A 20,933-nucleotide genomic window follows, 5' to 3' on the forward strand; every position below is an offset into this window, starting at 1 on the left:
GCGGGGCGGCGTATTTCCTATTTAGGCCACCAGCGACGCCGCAGGGCCCCGCAGCCCCGGAGCCCCCGCGCGGCCCCAAGGGGTGGCAGCCCTCCGTAAAATTAACCGCGACCCCCTGGCGGCGTGGCTTTCACGGCGGTGCGGTGTTTGCAGTGGACGTGACGGCGGGGATGTCAAAGCGCAGGCCAATCGCCCCACACTTATTTGAGTGTGGGGATGGCCTCTGCACTGGTGGTTGGTGGTGGGTGCTGGTAAGGCGCGGTTGTTAACCTGACATGCGTTCCGATTCAGATTTCTTTATTTATGTTTTTTCTTTGCCAGTGTACATTTGCATGTTGACTTATAAAGACACTTGTCGACGCATGATGGACGACATTAGTAAGTCAGCGTCCGCTGCACTACTCAAAATATAATAAAAATGAAAAATAAATCCGGTAAGCTCGGCATGTTTGGGACGGTGCCTGCCCGTCCGAGACGGTGGCCATAGCGCGCCCGGCCCGGCCAGGTTCGTATCGAGTCCAAAGCGCAATAGCACCAGGAGGGGGGCTGGCCGGGGCTGGCCAGGGCTAGCACCGTGATCATGGGAATGGGGGCGAGGTCAGCGCCGGCCAGCGCGGCCACCCCGCCGCCCACCCCCGCCGTCGGGGACGAGGACGCCGAGGACGAGGACGGTACAAGGACCGGGGCTATTCTCATTCTCGCAGCGCCGCAGCACGCGTTTCGGCGATCATTTGTCGCCGGGGTGGCTCTGCGGCGTTGCGGCGCTGCGGCTCTGATGGCCGTGACCATCCACCGGCTTGACGCGCCAAGTTCACGCGCGTCCCCCTCTGATCGCGGTCAAGACTTACGGCCGCTGCCGAGCGTCTAGAGACAATCCAGACCATCGAGATGATCTCCGGGCGCGCGTGGAACATGAACCACGAATGGCGTGGGGTCATCGTGTTCCCTTCTTGAGGCAAGAGCGAAAAGGAAAGCACGAAGGACAACAAGCCACTTTTGTCGACTTACGCTGCGACACGTTTTGGTGGCTTGAGCTCTGGGGCTCTAAAAACGCGCCCATCCGGGAGGGGAGGGGGAGATGAGGGTGTTGCTGTGCTCACTGCGCGACTCGACTCGCATCCCTCTGTATACCGCCCGCATTGGATGTGAAGGCATCGCATCGCTCTTTGCTGTCCTGCCTCACAGAGTTGCATTTGAAAAATCCTTCATGGCCGCTATATCCGGCTTCTGCGAATACCTTCGACCCGCTGGTCAGACTGGACGCGTTCAGTGGGTATTTGTGTTAGCTTTGACTGAGCAGTCTGTCCATCCGGCCGCGGCGGCGCGGCGTGTCGCGGAGCTGTTAACGCAGGAGCCGCACAGGAAACCGGAAGTGGACCGGACGGGGAGGAGCCTGCAAGGCCCAGCGCCAGGCCCGGCCCCAGGCCGGAAGTCGAGTGCAAGGTGCGCGCTGAGCGCTTCGTGATCGGAGACCGGATATTGCTACGGCCATCCCCGGCCGAGGTGCTGGAAGAATGGGCTTTAGGAAAGGAGGCAGGCACGGCGAGGTTGGCTGATAATGTGTTTATTTGAAAATTAGTCAAAAGACAAAACATCGAGCAGAACATTCCTGACGAACATTATATTAGTCAAAAGACAAAACATTGAGCGCAACATTCCTGACAAACATTTATGTGTGGGAACGAGGCAGTGGATCATATTAATTGTGTTTCGTTGCATGATATTTTGTCATTATTCTGAATGGCATTCTTTTGCTTATTTGATTACATTTTCAAAAAAACTCATATTGACTAGATACACATATTTTTCAAAATTTATACACATTTGTACACTAAAAATAATAATGTAGTTCACATTTACAGTTCCTAACAAGTTACCATCTTATCTTTGCATTCCAGTGAGCAGCTTTGTGATAAAATTGAACAGTAAAGTGAAGAATTGTTTTCAATGCAGTCAAATTGGTCGGAAAAATCACAGGTTCTGTGCAAAAGCAATGGGGTTCTGTGCAAATGGGGTAGGAACTGTTTACTTCCTGAGCACATATGTCTGGTCGTCTACAGGGGTGAAATGTAATGATTGATTTAAGTAGTTTTTGATTGGAAAGCATGAAGAAATAACAAAAATACTAACAATCAAAGGATGAAATAGATAATGAGTGCTTCATAACAATACATGCATTGATGAAATTCATATGTACACTTAAAACACCCACTTTCTTAATGCTACATACAAATAGGGCTTTGGACCTTTGTAGATGTAACACATAAATGGCAGTGTGCAGAAAAGAGACAGAAGTCTTTGGGAACAAAATGATCCTCAAATTAAGAAAACTTAAGAGTGAGCATTGATTATTTTTATGAGATCAAATATATACGGCCGCAATTGAAGAGTTATTAGATCAACATCTGGCAACAGAGGGCCAAAATTCCAGATGATTGAGTTTCAGCATGTCAAACACTGTTTGGGTTTGGGCACAAACATGATGGTTTTGAGAGGGTACTTAAATACAGAAAGACCCCCAGAAAAAACTTTCATCTCATTTCAAAGTTAAAATAATTTTACACATCACAAAAGTAATGGACTAGTCATCTGGACGTATAACCCATTCCCACAAAAAAAAAAAGAAAGTAATCAACAGTCTTAATATAACTTTGTAACAATTAATTCCTTAACATTGCCTAGTTAAATAATATTGTGAAAAACATACAATATCAGACTGATTAAAATCACATATTACAAGTAGCGGCCTGATGAGAAACAGACCATAAAAATGGTTCAGCTAATTAAGTTTGATTTTCTTCAGTCTTAGAAAGCTTGACTGTTAAATACATAAAACGGTAGTAGCAAATATGGTTTAAAAACAACTTGAGAAATTGATCATAGAGAACTTTAAAAAAACAAACAAAGGAATCAAAATAATGTTTATGTACAAATGAAAGAGACTGTACAGCCTACTTGATGATTTTTCCAGTTTGCTTTGGAAAAGTAGCACATACACTAATATTGAGGGCTCCACTGGTGATGCAACCTCTCGATGTCTTCAGTGGTGTCAAATTAACATAATATTGCATTAATTCCCGGGGCTTTGGACGGACATTCCTGCCGTCATATCAATTTTCAAATAATTGACATACAAAAATTTTTAGTTTCAACAAGAGCCTGTATGGCTTACATCTCTGTGTCAACTTTCATTTCACTGATGGCAAGAACAATTTGAGAGAAAGTTGGTCTGTCACGGGGACTGTCTGCCCAACAGCGGCCCAACAGTGCAGTCATGGCTGGAGTACAATTCTTGGGAATCTTCCAGTGAAGTTCATGGTTTTGAAGAGAAGACACAACATCATTGTCTGTCTTTCGATGGAATGGGAACTCTGCTTGCGTTAATATTTCCCAAACCAAAACTCCATAGCTGTATACATCAGACTTTGCTGAGAAGTCATCCTCAAATACAGCTTCATGAGGCAACCAACGCAGAGGCATTGTCTGCAATACAAATTAAAATTAAGGATAGGAAACATAGATTTTGAGATATCTAGTAATATGATTGCAAGAAAAAACATACCTGGTTTTTATATTCAAAATACTCTCTTTTGTATGTGTCCTTGCACAGGCCGGAGAGTGAAATCTTCAATCTCAAACCAGATGCAATAAGACAGTTTCTTGCAGCAATATCTTTATGAACAAGCCGGAGATTTGACAAATGTTCAAGTGCTTGAGCTGCCTGGTTAGCTAAACTAACAATCTGTTAAAAATGAAAAAAAAATGAGTTAGTCAACAATCCACTTAAAAAGACATAGGTAATAAATTTAATTAAAATATGAGACATTTCTACCTGTGCAAATGTCAGAGGTGCAGGCTTGGGAGGTTGAGGAGGTTGTGGGGATTGAGGCGATTTTCGTGAACTCTTTTCTCTTGAGGCCAACAGAAACTGCTTCAAATCACCCTATAAATTATAAACAGAAACATTTCAAAAAATCATGTTATTTTGAACATTAAAATTAAGACTGCAAACAGAGAAAATACCCACCCAATCGGAATACTGCAGAAGCATATAGTGTGGATCTTGCTCTCGGCAGAGCCCAAGTAGAGACACTATATTGGGATGGTTCACTCTTTGGAATAAGTCAATTTGGCGCCGAAACTCAAGGAGAGATGCTTCATTCCTTGTTTGATTCAGAGCTTTTACCATGACTACACCAAAATTACTGCTATTTTCAGTTCCATCTTGCACCGGTGCCGTCGAGTTACCTAAACCCTTCGCCTGTGCCAGATACACTTCCCCCATTTCACCATTACCTTAAAAAAATTAAAGTAAACAATTGACGCTTCCTCCATATAAAAAAAAAACTTAAAAAATATAGTGGTTTAAGTCCGAAAAAACTTACCAAGCAACATTAAATTCTGCAGGTCTGCCCGAGCGAAGGACAGAGCATCATAACTGGTTTTGGACTTTTTGGAATGGTTGGATGATTGGCTCTGCGCAGTATTTTCACCATCACTTCTTGCATGACCATTTGTATGAGCATGACCATTCTGCTTACTGGAGGCTTTGCTGAGTCGCTTGCTTCGCTCTCCAAGTTCTGCATCTCCATTTGCTGCACAGGCAGTGTCCACATTGTCACCTTTACCCACTGTAAGATGCACAAGTTAGTCAAGTGAAGAAAAGGCACCAGACGACCATGCAGGAAGTACCAAAGGAATAGCAATAGAAGTGCATCAGTCATTCAAAAAACTAAAAAAAATAATATGATGAAAAAATCTGCATGTGACTAAAAAAGCAAAATATACAGCAGCACTTTGATCAATTAAATTAAAAAACAGAAGAAATATAATTTATATGTAAAAATGAAAGAATATTGTGCTTTGAATAAAAAATATTGAGGAAGAGACGTCATACCAATAAACCAAGAGTAACCATGAGTTTAGTGAAAAAAAAATTAACAGATAGAGGGAAAGGACTCTTATCCCAGTTATGAACTCCATTGATTAAATCAACATAATTTAAAACACCTCTAAAAGCTGTGTTGTTTTCAACACTTACATAAGGCACTAGTACCTTCAGCTGTCTCCTGAGCCAGGTAATTTTGCTTTCTCCTCCTCCTTCTGCAGCGGCACCACACCATCAATCCAACAACTAGGAACATGTAGGCTGCAGCTGCACCAAGAGTTATAACAACTGTTTTTGTCATCATGGAATCAGCATTGATTTCCGAATCTGGCCCGTCTGGAATGTAACCTTCTGCACCTGGAAATTCACAGCAGGAAACAAGATTCATTTAACAGTTGAAGGAAGGTTGTACATGATAAAAAGGTAGATAAATAAAAGCAAAGACCAGAATTTTTCATAAATTAGCATTGTACTTACTGCGGACAAACAGTGAAACTTCTGCTCTTTTGAATCCTCCACTGTTCCCTGCAGTGCAGCCATAATTCCCTTGGTCAGATAAGTGGGCCTCATGAATCAACAATGATCCATTTTCTAGGACAACAAACCTGTAAATGGTGGGTGTGATGATAAAAGATGGAATTAAATACCACAAAGGCAAGAGATGGGAATTTGTCAGAAACAAACCTTTGGTTGCCTAAGTCATTCATCATGACACTGTTTTTGTCCCAATGAATGGTGGGTTTCGGGTCACCTTCAGCAGCACAATCAATCATAACTGAGTATCCCTCAACAGCTTCTGATGGATTCTTAGGCAGGACAATGAACTTCGGAGTGACTAAAAGGAAAAATGTAAAGGGTTTTGTTTACCACTGTGATTTGGCTTACATTTAAATTAATACAAAAAGAGAGAGAGATTTTTTGAAATTATTACTAACCATGGACATCAATTGTAATGGTTGCATTGATTGTGCCTTGAGCATTGTTTGCCACACACGTATAGCGACCCTTGTCAGACGACTTCACCCCATTAAAAACCAATGTTCCGTTGTGAACAGACACATGGCTGGGCAAGCCTCCTTCCTTGAGCCAATGGATGGTAGGGACTGTTGACCCCTGGGCCTTGCAGTTCACTTTCGAAACGGAACCAAGCTCCATTTTCTTGTTGACAGGTTGGGGAGTAAACTTCAGTTTCTCTGAAATTGATAACATTAATTTAACAATTACCCTTTTTAAACAACTAATTAGCAATTTTTTTGAGACCTTGCTTTGAGTGGCATAATTTTAACAGAAGAGACATTTAAAAGAATAAACACCTTTAACTTGAATCTGTGCAGGCTTTGAATGTATGGGGTTGAACCCTGTAGTATTCACAAGACAAACATATTCTCCTCTGTCAGATGAAACCACGGAATTAATTTTCAACGTTCCATTTGACGGTTCAATGTGAATGTGATTTGCATCATCCCTTAGAGTTTTTCCATCCTTTCTCCACCTTACAGTTGTGACAGGATATGCCATTCCACTGAAGTGACATGTTAAAACGGCAGGTTCATCCTCTCCAACTACCATTGAAACAGGGTCCTTGGTGATTGTTGGTGGTGCTGTATCAAAAAATAATCAAATGAAGCCTTTTGCCACAAATGAAACAGTACAAAATTGCTTGATTATAACTTACTGGATACTAAGAGGCGAACAGTCTCAGAGCGAATTCCAGCCAAATTTTCAGCTACACAGGTGTAATTTCCACTGCTCTCTTTAGAACTTGCAGATTCAAGGTAAAGTCGTGTTTCTTCTACACGTAATGGACCAGAATCAGAAATTGGTTGACCTTCAGGGTCAAGCCACTTCACTTTCGGCTACAGCAGAAAACAAAACAGCCATATTGAAAATTTTAAATGTAGGACTTAAGAATATTAATCGTACCCAAAAGAAGAAAGAAGAAATACCTGTGGAACCCCTCTAGGAGGTTTGCATGTCATGTGAAATGGCGCATTCTCTGGGATAATGTGGAGATGATCTGAGGACAGTTCTGGATCAAACGAGGCTGAACTAAACTCCTCAAGATCTGCAATGAAAAACATGGGTCAAGTCAGTAATCTTGCATGAGAGCATGCTGAGGATAAACCAACGAGGCCGACTGCTGCTGGACTTACACGCCAGGGTCAATTGAGCGGTGTACTTCTGGGGCAGCTCCGCGTCCTCCCGGATGCCCACACACGCGTAGGGACCTTCGTCCTGCCGCCCGACATTCGTGAGGAGGAGGGAGCCATTTTCCAGGATGTTGAACCTGAAAAAAATAAAAAGGAAGAAAAGGAAGATCCCTAGATAGTTGCATTCCCCTGCTGTGATGCAGGTTGCCTACCCCCGGCCGCACGCAGTCTTAAGCCAAGGGACGACGAAAGGGGCGTTGTTGGGCCTCGATAAACGTTAAGAGATGGCAGTGTGGACGCGAAGGGGTGGGGGTTGGGGATTAAGGCAGCATATGGTCAGTCCGACTAGGCGTGATCATAACTCCGTGCCCAATACGGGACCTTGTAAACACGGACCGAAAGCAAACAGAGCACATGCAGCTATGTAAACGTAAGGGCTCCTTCCCGGGCCCCCTTGCCCCTTCCCCTGCCAGTCGACAAACAGATCATAGCATTTGTGATGGGTGCTGGCGTGCTTGGGCCAAGGCTTGGCCAAGGCTTGGGCAGCTCGGACGACTAGAGGTCCGAAGGGCTGGGCCAGGTTGGCCTCCCCTTATGCAGTGACGCTGCGAGTGTATACGCACGAACACGAACCCGCCCGAAACACAAATAAGCCGACGCTACGTCTGCAGCCAAGTCAAACTCACGCCGACGTCTTAAAAAAAGTAAAACTAAAAACAAACACGACTCATAAAAGGTGTTTGGCGACGCGAGCTGCCGCCGGCCGGCCAGGCCGGCCCCACATAGTACCTGGAGGCGTTCTTCAAGGGCCCGGTGTCCTTGAAGTACCACTCGGTGAAGCTGGCGTCCCTGTAGCTGCAGTCCAGGCGCACCGCGTCGCCGCGCCGCGCCACCGTGTCCTGCGGTGGCACCTGGATCAGCGGCCACTTCTCGCCGGCCGGGCCTGCAAGCCGATCCACAACAAACAGCGTCAGCGCGCGCCAGCCTCGGACACAGTGCACTGCAGCACGGGGCGGCATGGCAAGGCACTTACCCGGCACGGCGAGGGCGAAGCTCCTCCCCGTCGACACGGTGCCCGCCACGCTGGTGGCGCTGCAGCGGTACACGCCGTTGTCGCGGGGCGAGGCGCCGCGCAGGTGCAGCTGGCGACGGCCAGGGCCAGGGCCCCCCAACGCCCCCGCGCCCCCGAAAGACACGTGGCTGTTGCGCGTCACGCGCTCGCCGTTCCTGGATGCAATCAAGAAACAACGAATGAATGAACCTGGGTTGGGAAAAACGACTTGGACTTGAACGAACGCCTTTTTAACAGGATGCGCGTGGCCTACCTGAACCAATCCACGCGGATGTCCCCACTGCCGTCCACGGTGCAGGCCAGCACCACGTCCTCGCCGTCCACCACCTCCTCGGGCGACTCCGGCGTGTGCAGCTCCACGTCAGCGCTCTCCGACAGCCCTGCAAGCAGAAGAAGACTTCAAGAAGGCGTTCAACACACGCACATAACTTATTCTGTCCCTAAAAATCCACTTTTTCTGTTCCTTTCAGGCTACTTTTTCTGTTCATTTAATCCACGCCAACACTGTCGAGGAAACGCCAAGCGAGGGGAAAAGAGGGGGAGGGGGGCTGCTCCCACAACTCTCCAGTGTCCCTCACGGCTCAGGTGACTCTCCAGCCAGCTCGTCCTCCGCTCCAGGGGCTTGACGACCGCGAGCGGCACCGTGCGCCAAGTTGGCAACTACCCGGTGCCCCTCGGGTTGCCGCTACACTCACACATACGCACATAGGAACACACACACACACACACACACACACGCACGCACGCACGCACGGCACTGCGCGGCCATGAAGCGACGTTTATTTGACGGGACGGCGTGGCCGTCGACGCAACGCTGCCCCTCCCCCTATCAGCGTGGAGAAGTAGAGCCCCTCGTCGTTCACCAACCCCCGGGCCGGGCCGGGCCGGCCACGCCACTGCTGCGTGCTGCGCGGCCGAGCGCGGCGCTGCGTGCCACTGTCACCTTCCAGCCTTCCAGATATCGCCGCCGCGCTGCCGCCGAGCCGCCGCGTTGATGAACGAGGGAAAGGGAAAGGGGAGGGGAGGGGAGGGCCGGTGACTGCCCCACAAGGCCACAATAAGAAACGACGCCGGCGGGGCTGGTCCGCCCGGTCCGCCCTCCCAGACTTGCGGACTTGCAGCGCGTCTGCTGGTGCCCCATGTGCGCCTGGCCTGCCCCGGCCTGCCCCCATCGGGGTTGGCGTCTGGGGTCGCAGCCAGCGCGGCCGGGGGCGGCCGGGGGCCAACGGCCACAGCGAAAGGCAGCGGCGAGAAGTCGCCCAAATAATCCCCCCTTCTCCCCAACCCAACCACCCCGACCGCAGCAGCAGCGAGCGACGCAAAAATACGAGGAGGAGGGCGAGAACGGCCGCCGTCCGTCGCCACGACGTTCACGTCCAAGCCGGGAGCCGGCCGCGATCACGGCCGTCGTCGCGATGAAAAATTCAGCGTGCCGCGGCCGGCGAAACCGCCATCAAAGGGAAGCGGCCTCCACCGCCACCACGGAACAGTGTACACCACCCGGCGACGCTTTCCATTTTATATCCGGGGCATAAAAAGCAAAGCGTCGCCGGGCGGCGGATGTTCGGCCGGGCCTCTCGCCGCTCGCTCTGCTTTTCACGACGGGGCGACTCGCATATCATCCCCCGGGCCGGACAACTTTCCCCCAAAGTGATAAAGAGTTTTACGTACGGCGAATGGCCGTGGAGCCAAACTGCGACCAGGGCCTTCCCTCCGGGTTCCCTCCCCCTCTCCATTCCGGCTCCCCTCCCCAGCCCCCGCCCCCCTCCAGCAACAAAACAATCCGCGACGCCGAGATGCACTCATTTCCTCTTCCACAGACATCGTGTCGGACTTCCCCGGCGGCGTGGTCAGGCAGTACGCACGCCGTGTTCGGCGGGGCGGGGCGGGGCGGGGCGGGGCCCAGTGTCGCGCCTCCCCTTCCCGAGAGTAAACAAGCTTACTGCATTTCGATAAACATCCCGGGATGCACTGCGCAGTGCGGCTTGGACGAGCCTGTCTGGCCGGCGGCCTGGCCGCCCTAGGCCGCCCGCCCCACCACAGCCACGCGGCGTATAAACAAAATGTCTCTGCAAGGCACCGCGTACCGCTCGCACCGCGCCGCGCACCGAGCCGGCCTGCTGTCCAGTCTCTCAACGCCAGTTAGCCGCGTCCGTCGGCGCCCCAGTGCACTGCCGTGTCAGTCGCACATAACGTTACGTGGTTTGTGGACGGCCTGGTCCATTCGTCCATTCCGAGCGCGCGGCCTGCAGCAGGGACTGCAGCGCGGCGGCCCGATTCGGCACGAGCGGCGGCACTCCGCACCCCAGAGCCAGAGTCCCCGCGACGCCCCGCGACGCCGCGCCGGTAGTGCGCGCGGAGAACGGAGAGCGGAGTGCGGAGCCGGGCCGCCGTAGAGCAGGCGGTGGAGACCATAAAAGTTTATGGGCAACAGCATCGACCCCGTCGCCATGGAAACCAAAGCGGTACGGCGCCGGCACGCCACCAACATCACCGTCGTCGCCACCCTCCCGGTCGGGGTGGCCGCCGACGCCGTGGACGCCGTGGACGCGGGGGATGGGATGACACCAGGGCGGCGACGAGCCAATCTGGGGGCTCCGGACCGACAATGGTCCAGCCCCTGCGTGGTCCACGCGGGGAGTGGCCCCTGATTCGGTCCACTCCGGCATCGGCTATCCGGCGCGCTGCGTCGCGTCGACGGCGTCGTCCGCGTCCCCTACACTATACAGGAGCATCCCGCAGGGGAATCAGACACAAGGACCGGGAGCTTTGAGGGCCGATGCCGTGCCGGTTGCCCACTTACAGGGGCATTACATGGTGCCTTTCGGCTTGCCAACCTCCAAACAAACAACAAAAACAACAAAGAGTTGTTAAAAAGTAACGCACTAGGGAGTGAGGGGGCAGCCCGTCACACCCACCCACCCATAAAACCGCGCATGGGAAAATAAATGCAAAGAGTGGTCCCCATAAAAAAAAAGAAAGGAAAAAAAATCTTTTGCTTATTACACGAAACTAAGTCCGCGACGCCGAGCCACGCCACAACTGTGAGAGCGTAAAAGATCTCCGCAGACAGGCGGACGGACAACAGGAACAACGCGTCAGACTTTAATCCGACTTGCAACCCCAACCCCAACCTCCACCGCGTCGCGCATCGCGCATCGCAGAGGAGGGAGAGAGGGAGGGAGGGACGCTCGTGTTAAACACCTGCTCCGGTCTTCCCCCCTCCGCCGCCTCAGCCTCTCACTTCCCTCCCTCCCTCCCCTCCCCTCCCCTCCCCTCCCGCCGCACCCCCACCCCCTCTCACTTGACCTCCTCGACCCGCGACTCCCTACACGACTCCCTTCCCTAAGTCGCCTTCTTTCCGTATCACTTACCCTCATTTGTCCGTGCCGTCGCTACAAAGTCGCACAACCCCCGAAAGGAAAAAAAAAAGGCCGCGGTTCGAATCCCGCCGACGTCAGTCCCTTTTTTTCTAACCCACCGCTCGCAGCGCCGCACTGGTTCCGCTCGTCCGCGAACGTCATCCGAGCGAAATTTCTCCTCCAAATTAAATCTGAAATGGAGCCGTAAATCTGGCGCGGGGGTTGGCGATGCCGCGAGAAGTTCGGTGCGGCGTGGTTGGCTGCAGCCGCCTCTAATACAGCGAGGCCCGCCGTGGCCGCCGTGGCGAGGCCCGCCTCGGGGGCTTATTAAAGTATTCATCGGCGTCGCGGCGGCGCGGTGCGGCGTGACAGCGACTTATAGCGGTTAACGCCTTCCACCCAGTCACCAGCAGGCATGCCACCCTGTTGCGCGCTGCACGCCCTAAGAAAAACTTCATCGAAATTGAAATTACAAATTTGGGAATTCTACTGAGTAAAATGAGTGACCAGCTCAGCCGCTGGCGCTGGCTCTGGCTGACTTGCCGACGGCAGCAATGGCGAAGCGTCCCTTCGACTTCCAGCGGCTTCCAGCTTCCACCACCAAGCCGGGATTTCGGCCGCACGACCACGACGGCATATCTCGGACAGAGATTCCTCCCGGTGGGGTTGGGGCCCTCTGCCCCGCTCTGCCCCCTGCCTTTCCTCTCCTCTTTATCTCACTTTCCGTTCTCTGTCTCCACCCTCATGGCCTCTCTCTCTCCCAGACTCTCCTTTCCCGGCGTCTTACAAGACACCCTCGGAATACTGAACACGGCGGGGGTTGGAGCGGGGCGGCCCCTCCGAGAGCCTAGTGCTGTCCTGCGCGTACGCACGGACGGACAGACAGACAGACAGACAAAACCGGCAGACAGACAGACAGATAAAACCGGCAGAGAAACAGACAGACAAAACGGACAGACAGACAGACTGCCTTCCCTAATCGAAAAATAAGGGCAGGGGATGAGCTGCAGCAGCCCTCGAGCCCAATGGCCCGAAAATGCGGCGTCTTGCATTTCCGGCGTAGCGTTCGTCCTTCCGCCCCGATCGCCTCGCCTCGCCCGCCTCGCTCCCCTTCCCGGGGAGACAGAATTACACGGCGAAGTGAAGCAGCCCCAGCCAGCCAGCCAGCCAGCAGGGGCAGTAGGCAACCCGTCGGCAGCACTAGCGCCGCCCCGCTCCCACACGTGCGCGCTCCGGGGAGGAGAGACAGAGAAGCTAGTTCGCGTTCCGTCCACGACTCTCCCTCCTCCACAGCTTTTCGTTACAGTGTTACAGGTTCGGCGTTCGGCACCGCATCTGGCAATGCCATCCGCCCCGCGGCGCGAGGCGCGAGGCCCGTGGGGGGGGGGGCGGCACGACGGGCAAGCACGGCCGCGGTATGATGCGTCCTACTCGGAGGGGCCCTCGGTGTCGTTGCCGATGAATGGGCGCGGCGGCGTGCCGGCGCGGAGACACAGGTTCGGCCGCCAAACATTCCACGCATTCGGGTGCAGGCACGGCAGCCAGGCAGCCGGCCTGCATGGAGGCGGCGCCCCCCTCCCCCCTCCCCACGCCGCGCGGCCATGTGCAGCACGCCCCCAACCCTCTCCCCTCCTCTCTCTTTTCCTTTCCCGACTCATCATCTGCTTGTTAATTTTAGACGCGGCGAGTTTCAATGCGGGGAGGCGCGCGAGGGGAAGGAAGTGGCGCGGAAGGAGAGGCGGGGGAGGGGAGGGGGAACTGGAAGCCTCAAAAAGGCCGAGAAGGGCCGAAAGGCGTCAAACGAAGGAGGGCCGCCGCGCTGACTCACCGCTCGCCGCGCCACCACGCCGCCGCCGTCCTAATCCGCGCAAAACGAGACGGACCCGCGAGTGTTCGATCCCGGCCGGCAAATGAAGCGCGAGCCTCAACAGTGCTCCGTCGCTCCGTCTCTCTCGCACCCCTTCGGGCCGTCGGGGCGCCCCGCGAGTGCGAGAGAGACAGAGCGACGGCTGCAGCCCATTACCTCGGCGTCCCTCCGGGCCACATAATCACAATGTATGGCGGCGTGTGACGTCACCGGCGTCCACCCTCGCGGCCCCCAACCCCACCCACAACCCCGACTCATAAACACAACGCGCCTATCTCGCGCCGCTCGCGCACGCGGCACGCGCGCGGGGAAGGCCAGGGCGATTCCGCGACACTGGTTTCGTCGCTGTCTCTCTCGCACCCCCACAACGCCCCGTGAGAGCGAGAGAGACAGCACCGACGAAACAACAGTCGGCGGCCGAACTCATTATCCGCCAGCAGGGAATCGGTTCAAGTATTTCGTCCCGGTCCCGGTGCGCATTGCTTGCAGTTGGTCGCTTCCTGCGGGAAAGGGATAAAAAGGAGGTTTTGTTCGGGGCGGGGTGGGGCGGGGCGGGGCGGGCGGGCGCGCACCTGCCGCCCCGGTGCAAGCCGGAGAGGACGTGCAAGCCTTCCCCCGGGAGAACCGCCTCTCTCCTCTCGCTTCCACTTCTCGGTGAAGTGTTGGGGGTGCAGCGGGCCAGGACCGCCAGGACGCCCCAGCCCAGGACTCCAGGCACAAGGACTCCGAGTCATAACTGGTCTCCAGACTCTGTCCCCCTCCGCCATTCAACTCACCCACCCTTCACCCCTCCCCACCCCTTTCCCCTTTACGAGCGGGAGGGTGCGAGCGACTAGTACTCGCAGCAACACACAGCTTTCTTTTTATTTTGCGCCTCGCTCGCTGCCTTTCCCTCCGGGGAGGGAAGGGGGAGGGGGTGATTGGCCAGGCCTATTTTGCTCGGCAAGCGCGCCGAGTGTAGTGGAGAGAGGCCCTCCCACTTTTGCGCTCTTAGTATTCGGCTTCGGGCTGCCGCCATGCTGCCGCCGTCCTTCACGTCGTTGGGCCCGTCCGTCCGTCCGTCCGTCCGTCCGTCCGCTACAGGCATGCCTGCGTTCCGGTGCGCATCAAAATTGCCGATCGCTTCCCAGCGGGCGCCCCTCATGCAGATCATCGCGCTCTTCTTACTTTTTTCTCGTTTTGTTTTATCCGGCCACACATGTCGACGGGTCGCAGCGGTCGCAGGGGGCGACTTTCATTATTATAAAAAGCCGGCCGGCCGCCGGCACTACGGCACTCGGGCTGATGGGGTCGCCTCCCTGTCCGCTTGTCTGTCTGTCTGCCTGCGCGCCGATCAACAAGGGCGAGCCGACGTGCGGCGCTGTCGGACAGACGGTGAGCAAAACAGCACGAAATAGACCTGCAAATCCTCCCACTGGCGAGGTGGAAAGAAAAAGACCGGAGGAAAAAGAAGGGGGGGGGGGGGGGCAGTAGTCGGTGTTCGGCGTCGCCAGACGTGTGGAATTGGAAACGTGTCCCACATTCAAATACACCCGCCGGGCGGCCAGCAGACTGATTCCGAGAGTCGTCTTCGTCGCCCTTTCTCTCTCGCACCCAACAGAACGCCCCACATGAGTGCGAAGGAGACAGAGCGACGAAAACGACTCTCGGAATCAGTCTGCAGGCCCTGGGCGCCGGGGAGTCTTCGAGCGCATCTTCACCTGTCGGCCCGAGGGCCTGGACGGGCCGCGCCGGAAGCAGGCGGCTGTGGACACTTCTTGGACACGCGCAGGACGACGAGGTCGCGCGGAGGGGCCCCCGGGCGGGACCCCGCGCCGCGGTGTGGCGGCAGCGGTGGCAGCACCACGCATTGTTTCCGGTTGTTGACTCGAGCCGCTGCGTTCCGCTCCGGGGCCGGAGGGCCGGAGCACCGCGGAGCACGGCGAGGGCAATCGACGCGGCGTCCGGCACGGCGGCACCGCGGCACGGCAAGGTGCACCGCGGGGTCAGCGAGGAGGCGAGGGCACGTCCGCGTCCCCGCACTCCGGCCTGCAGCAGGCTCACTCCGCTCAAGAATCTTATTTCGTTGCGCTGTCTCCGTCGCACGCAAGGGACGCTCCGAAGGGCTACGATAGAGACAGAGCGGCGAAACGATTCCTTGGCGAAGGCTGCGAGGCTGCGAGCAACACTCCTGCTCCTGCGCTGACCCGGCGGTGCCCGGCGGTAAAGACACAATAAATCCGAGCGCTACTCGCCCGACGGGTGGTAATGAACTCCGCGCCCCTCTACTCGGGGCCGTCGCGGCGGCGCAGCGTAGTTTATTCCCACAAAACGCGTCTAATGAGAGGCGGGGCGGTCCTCGCGCGCACCTCGCTTCATACGGCCGCCCCGCCCCGGGGCACGCACAGACGCCCACACGGACAGCACGCTCTCTCTCTCCGTCCCTCTCGCACACTGGGGCATGCCGCGCGAGTGCGACAGAGACAGCCAGCGCACTGTTCGGCATCAGACCCGCTCGTCTAATTTGTGTGCGCGTTTTGCGCGGGACTGGCCGGCGTGTATGAATGCCGTTCGCGTCTTCCCTCTCCGTCCCACCAGTGCGACCGGCCGGCCGCGGCCAGGGAGTGACGAGGACGGCGCAAACTGGTCGGGAAATGAAGCCGCTAGGTGGGGAGGGGCGTGGGGCCGGGCATAGCCGCGCAAGGGGGCGATGCACCGATGCACCGAGCCAGGCGCACCTATGCCTTGCCTGTGTGCCGCACCGCGCCGCGCCGCATAGGCCCCCACGGCCCCACCGGCCGGCTGGCCGGCCCGACACTGCAAAGCGCGCCGGAAATTGGCGGACTGGTTTCACACATGACGGCGTCTCTCTCGCACTCGTGGGGCGTCCCTCCCGCGTGGGAGCGAGAGAGACAAGCATCCCGAACGGCAACAAGTTTGGAGCGGCCTGCCGAGGAATGAGGAATGTCAGCGCGGCGCGGCATGGCGGCATTTCCTTTGGGGCTGACGGCCAAGGGGCCGAGGGCCGCCGAGGGCGGACAGCAGGGCCGCGCTGCAAGCGGGCAAGCAGGCTGCATGACGGACACGCTCTTGATTTACTGCGCGGCCACCGCGCGGACGAATGCCCTTTTGCCGGCCTTTCCCACTCGAACACACGCAGCCGCGCAGCCGGCACGCAGCGCGCAGCAATGTCCACTGCTTGTCCTTGGACCGTCCGCTGTCCCTCCCTGCTTGGCGACGCTTGGCGTGGTTCAAGCGACGTCCGTGAGTGCCTTCTTTGTGTGTGTGCGGCGCGCTTTGGAATCCACGCTTTGGCATGGCCGATGGCCCCGCTGCCCGGTTGAGTGAAGCCCTGACTGAAGGCTGAAGGCTTGGCCATGGCTTGGCCGAGAGCCTGGTCTGCTGGTCCGAGGGTAATGCGGGCCCGAGGGGCCCGGCGGGTCCCCATTCCGACCCAACGCGAAAGAATGCCCCAATCCGCCATGTTTTTGATTTCCCTATTTAGAGTCGGATTTTACCTACTCGAGACGTCGAGGGGAATAAGCGAATAGCGCATGTAGAACGTAAAGGGAGGCGGGCACCAGCTTCTGGAGTTTAAATTTTCCCCCCGGGGGGCCGGCCGGCGGGGCCCGAGTGTCCGAGCCGAGCACGCCGAAGAATGCCGCAATGCCGCGCATCGGCTGCTCTTTGATCGGCCCTGCAGCGACGAGTCGGGACGTACGTCGAGACGTCGGGACGGCGAGCAGAGCGAGCAGAGCGCAGTGTAGGGCACGGCAGGCCTGAGGCAGGCCCCGCAGCCGACGCCCTGCTCTGGGATTGCAATTCGTTCCGCGGTGGCCCGCGGGCCGATTCAGAAGAGCACTTTCGTCGCCCCGTCTCTCTCGCAGCCATGGGGCATCCCGTGGGGTCGAGAGAGACAGGGCACGGCGACGAAGCGCTGTTCAGAATCGGTCTGCTGGCGGCGCTGGCGGCCCTCTTCCTTGTGGGTGGAGGAGGCAGGCAAGGCGGGCAAGGCGGGCAGGTTGCGCCAAAAGCCAAAAGGCAAAGCAAAAGGCGCGGGGCGTCGGGGCGGCCGAGCCCCTCGAGGCCCCTCTGCACTGCAAAGGCCGAGGCATGGCCGAGGCCAGGGCCGGGCTGCTTGGCTATTCCGACCCCCATCACCGTCACAACATTGGCCGTCTGGCTCCGCTGCCCCTGCCTTGCTTGCCTTGCTGCCTGCCTTGCTTGCCTGCTGCCTGCACGGCGCCGCCCTGGACGGCAGGAGCAGGGGCGGGGCAGACGGTGCGAGGTGCGGCTAGGGCCGCCGGCCGGCGCCACCGAAATTTATCGGGAAAAATAAACATGTGATATCGATGAGAATTTATGGGCGGGCTGGTGCGGGCGGGGCACTCACACTGCACTTGCACGACGGCCGTCCTGCTGGTGAGCGAGAAGCCCGAGCTGGTGTTGGTGGCGGTGCAGGCCACCTCGCCCTGGTCCCGGACGCGGTCCAGCCGCCCGATGCGCAGCTGCGACTCGGCGTCCACGTGCTGGATCTGGCGGCGCGAGGAGGCCGCCACGGGCCGGCCGTTGTACGTCCAGCCGTACGAGATGCCCCTGGCCTCGGACACGGCGCAGCGCAGCACGGCCGCCGAGCCCGCGGGCGCGGAGACGTCCTCGGGGCTCACGGAGAAGTAGAACTTGTCCTGCGCCAGCGCTGCAACACACGGAGGAATCAGAGGACTTTCCGGCAGGGTAGGCGAATGAATGAATAATTAGTGAGGCCCGCTTATCTTCGGGCGCATCGTCGCGGCGCGGGGCGGGGCGGGGTTGTCTCTCTAGGCTTGCCTGGGCCTGGTGGCCGGGCCTGCCGGGCCGCCCCGTCGCACGGCCGGCCGAACAGAGTACCCCATTCCCATACCCATCATCATAGTTTTTAATCGGACAGGTAGCGTGGCGGCGGCGGCGCAATCCCATCCAGTTTCAAAAGAGGGGGGGGGGGGGCCTCCCTGTGGCGGCGCGGAGCCGACCGGCCGCCAGACCGCCCACTAATAAAACAAAAAGACAACAGCAAGATAACTGCACGCAGGGGATCGCAACATTCTTATTTCCATCCAGCAGGCCGAGCAGGCCGAAGCAGCGCTGCGAAGCGGAGGCCCTTCGAATCGCAACGAGGATTTTAACATCGAATCGAATCGGAACACCGCGCCGACGGCGGACGGGTGGACAGCCTCAGCAGCCGCTCTCAGGCGAGCCGACTCATAATTTCTTTGCCGAAACAAAACTTCTCGGTTGTTGGGTCTAAAAACTTTTCGCCCTTTTTTGGGAGGGGGTCCTCTCCGAACGCAGCAGGGCACTTCCAGTTTATAGGGCGGTTTATCCGGGTTGCCGTGTTTGCCGAGTTGATCCCCGCTGGCCCAGGCGCTTATCACGTAAACGACACCCCCCCTCCTTTTCCACCGCCACCTGCAGCGGTTATCAAACGTGCCTTGGTCCCCGCGCCCTCAACTGGACGACGCGCTGATGGGCCAGCAGGCCAGCGGCCTTTGTCGCTCTGTCTCTCTCGCACCCGTGGAGTGCGAGAGAGACAGGGCAACGTCAGCCTTTGGGCCGGCGCGGCGCTTTGTGCACGGTGCACATTCAAATGAGATAAATCAGGCGACACATGCTCGTCCCGGAGGCATGCCAGTGCAGTGGCAGCATGACAGGGCAGGGGCACGACATGTGCACATTGGAGGCCAAGAAGCCCAGGACCGTCCAGGACCCAGGACGTCCCAGGACCCGCCCCTTCGGCATGCCTGTCTTTCTCCTTCTCACTCTTGGCAGAGTACACGCCGCTACCGAAAAAGGAAGAAAGCAGGCATTTGCCTGGCCGGCCGCTCGGGCCGCTCAAGGTGGCCCTGCCGGGCCCCGCCTTCAGGCCGGCTGAGACCTGAGACTTGCGCCCCCCCCCTTCCCCCTGCCTTTCCCATTCAGGTAACATCTCTCACCGCCGCCGGGTAATCACTTTATTATCGGTGCTCTTCACGTGCACCGAGCGGACACACACGCACGCACGTACGCACGCGCACACACGCACGCACGCACAAGGCAAGCAGATAACGGCATTACCGGCACACCGGTTCCAGTCCCACCTCCTGTGTCCCACCGACAGTGTGGTGGGAATCAGAGCTATCCTGCTGCTTCCAGACTGCTGTTATGCTTTTCACTGCCAATGTCTTTCCCCCTGCGTTCCATGTGTGGGAGCGAGAGCACTGTTCACCCCTTTCATCGCGCGGACCGAAGAGAAGGGTGACTTTCGAAAACAGGTCCGGGGAGGACGGCCTGCAACGCCGGCACCGGCATGTCGCACATCCCAAAGTTCGCAGTGCGCGGCAAACGTTGTGCGTCGCGCGCCGTCCACAAAAAGCGACCCCGTTCCATGTGGTTCCATGTTACTTACCGGCACACACAAACGCCAGCGGCAGGATGAGCTTCCAGCAGACAATCATCATCTTGACGAACTTCTCGTCGGCGGCGAGAACATCCACAAAGACGACCGCACACGCTTGAGTCTTAAACACGGCACACGCGCACTCAGACTGTCCTCGCCAAGTCCGCGACGCAGGCCATCGCGCAGTACTTTCACACACTGGACGGGTTCAAACTTGTCTTACAGCGACCGGCACCGGCGCGTCCGAACGGCGGAACCCCGGCCGCAGAGCAGCCGTCGAACGTCCGACCGGCGTGGCAGCCCGCGCCGCACTGAAGGGGAGGAGGAGGAGAGGAGGAGGAGGAGGAGGAGGAAGAGGGAGGACAAAGACGCTCGTCCTTCTCTGTCCCTCCCTCCAGTGACTCACGGACTCACAGACCGCGCGGTGCTGCCGGTGCTGCCGCCACCCCTGCGTGGCAGACGCCCGAAGTAGCGCACCCTTTCGCGCGCGGGGTATCGACGTCGACGCGTGTGGAGTAACGCCACGCCCGTGCCGGTGGGCTTTCAGTGTGGGGGAAACAACGGATTTGTCGGCAGGGTGTGCTTTTATTTGTCCTTGCTCTTGGGCCTCTTCGTCCTGCCGGCGCTGCGTGGGCGTGCGCCGTGGCGCGCCTGCCCGAGCGTGAGGTTCACGATGGACATCATGCAGCGAGCGTGGCGGTCGGACGCGGGCCGCACGCCCAGCACCTCCGTCACCGTGGCCAGGTTCCTGCCGGCCATGCTGCTGTGCGACGTGGTGGCCTGCCCGAGGTTGGCCCGCGCGTCCCCCGTCGAGGCGCCCGTCGAGGGCGTGGTGGACTGCCGCGACTGGGCGGGGGCGAACCGCTCGTCGACGGCGAGGGGCAGCGGCGGCCCCCCGGTGGACAGCCCGACGCTGCGGCCGGACCGCGTCGGCATCGGCACCACCAAGTGGTCGCTGCCCGGGTGTGGCTGCGGCGGCAGTGTCCAGGCCGACGAGGACTCGGCCGCCGGCGCCGAGCACGGCCGCGGCACCGTCAAGAACGGAGAGGAGGCCGCGGCGACCTCGGCGCCGGGCGGCGCGCAGCGCGGGCAGTCGCTGGAGGAGGCCGTGCTAGCCGTGGCCTTGGACAGCCACTTGAAGGACCAGGTGCGCCCCTCGGGCTCGAGTACTCTATGGTGAGAGTTGAAGGTGGCCATGTCCTT

General features: G+C 57.2%; 1 protein-coding gene across 3 annotated transcripts; it reads right to left on the minus strand.

The window, feature by feature from the left end:
- Window positions 1-1,544: 1,544 nt before the first annotated feature.
- Window positions 1,545-20,044, minus strand: LOC117641446 (inactive tyrosine-protein kinase 7-like). Of its 3 annotated transcripts, none has more exons than XM_034378776.1 (18): window positions 19,740-20,044; window positions 17,712-18,014; window positions 8,364-8,490; window positions 8,072-8,265; window positions 7,828-7,981; window positions 7,042-7,175; window positions 6,835-6,953; window positions 6,564-6,744; window positions 6,202-6,489; window positions 5,824-6,081; window positions 5,573-5,723; window positions 5,366-5,493; window positions 5,057-5,245; window positions 4,386-4,595; window positions 4,028-4,296; window positions 3,833-3,943; window positions 3,563-3,742; window positions 1,545-3,483 (listed from the first exon to the last, which is right to left on the minus strand). In XM_034378776.1, the coding sequence occupies exons 1-18, from the start codon at window positions 19,789-19,791 to the stop codon at window positions 3,169-3,171; spliced, it is 3,363 nt and encodes a 1,120-aa protein (XP_034234667.1). In that variant the 5' UTR covers window positions 19,792-20,044; the 3' UTR covers window positions 1,545-3,168. The 3 variants fall into 3 exon arrangements, with proteins under 3 accessions (XP_034234667.1, XP_034234666.1, XP_034234665.1); XM_034378775.1 differs by having other exon boundaries at window positions 4,386-4,631; XM_034378774.1 differs by having other exon boundaries at window positions 4,386-4,631; window positions 5,042-5,245; window positions 19,740-20,043.
- Between the last annotated feature and the right edge of the window lie 889 nt (window positions 20,045-20,933).

Source organism: Thrips palmi, unplaced genomic scaffold (assembly GCF_012932325.1).
Source record: "Thrips palmi isolate BJ-2018 unplaced genomic scaffold, TpBJ-2018v1 HiC_scaffold_15, whole genome shotgun sequence".
Classification (NCBI taxonomy): domain Eukaryota; kingdom Metazoa; phylum Arthropoda; class Insecta; order Thysanoptera; family Thripidae; genus Thrips; species Thrips palmi.

Coding starts and splice junctions, on each gene's coding strand:
- LOC117641446 (XM_034378774.1), bottom strand. CDS start 19,791: ATGATGATTGTCTGCTGGAAGCTCATCCTGCCGCTGGCGTTTGTGTGT. Junction 6,490..6,563: donor TGTTCGCCTCTTAGTATCCA/GTAAGTTATAAT, acceptor TTTTTGATACAG/CACCACCAACAATCACCAAG. Junction 6,082..6,201: donor TGCACAGATTCAAGTTAAAG/GTGTTTATTCTT, acceptor TATCAATTTCAG/AGAAACTGAAGTTTACTCCC.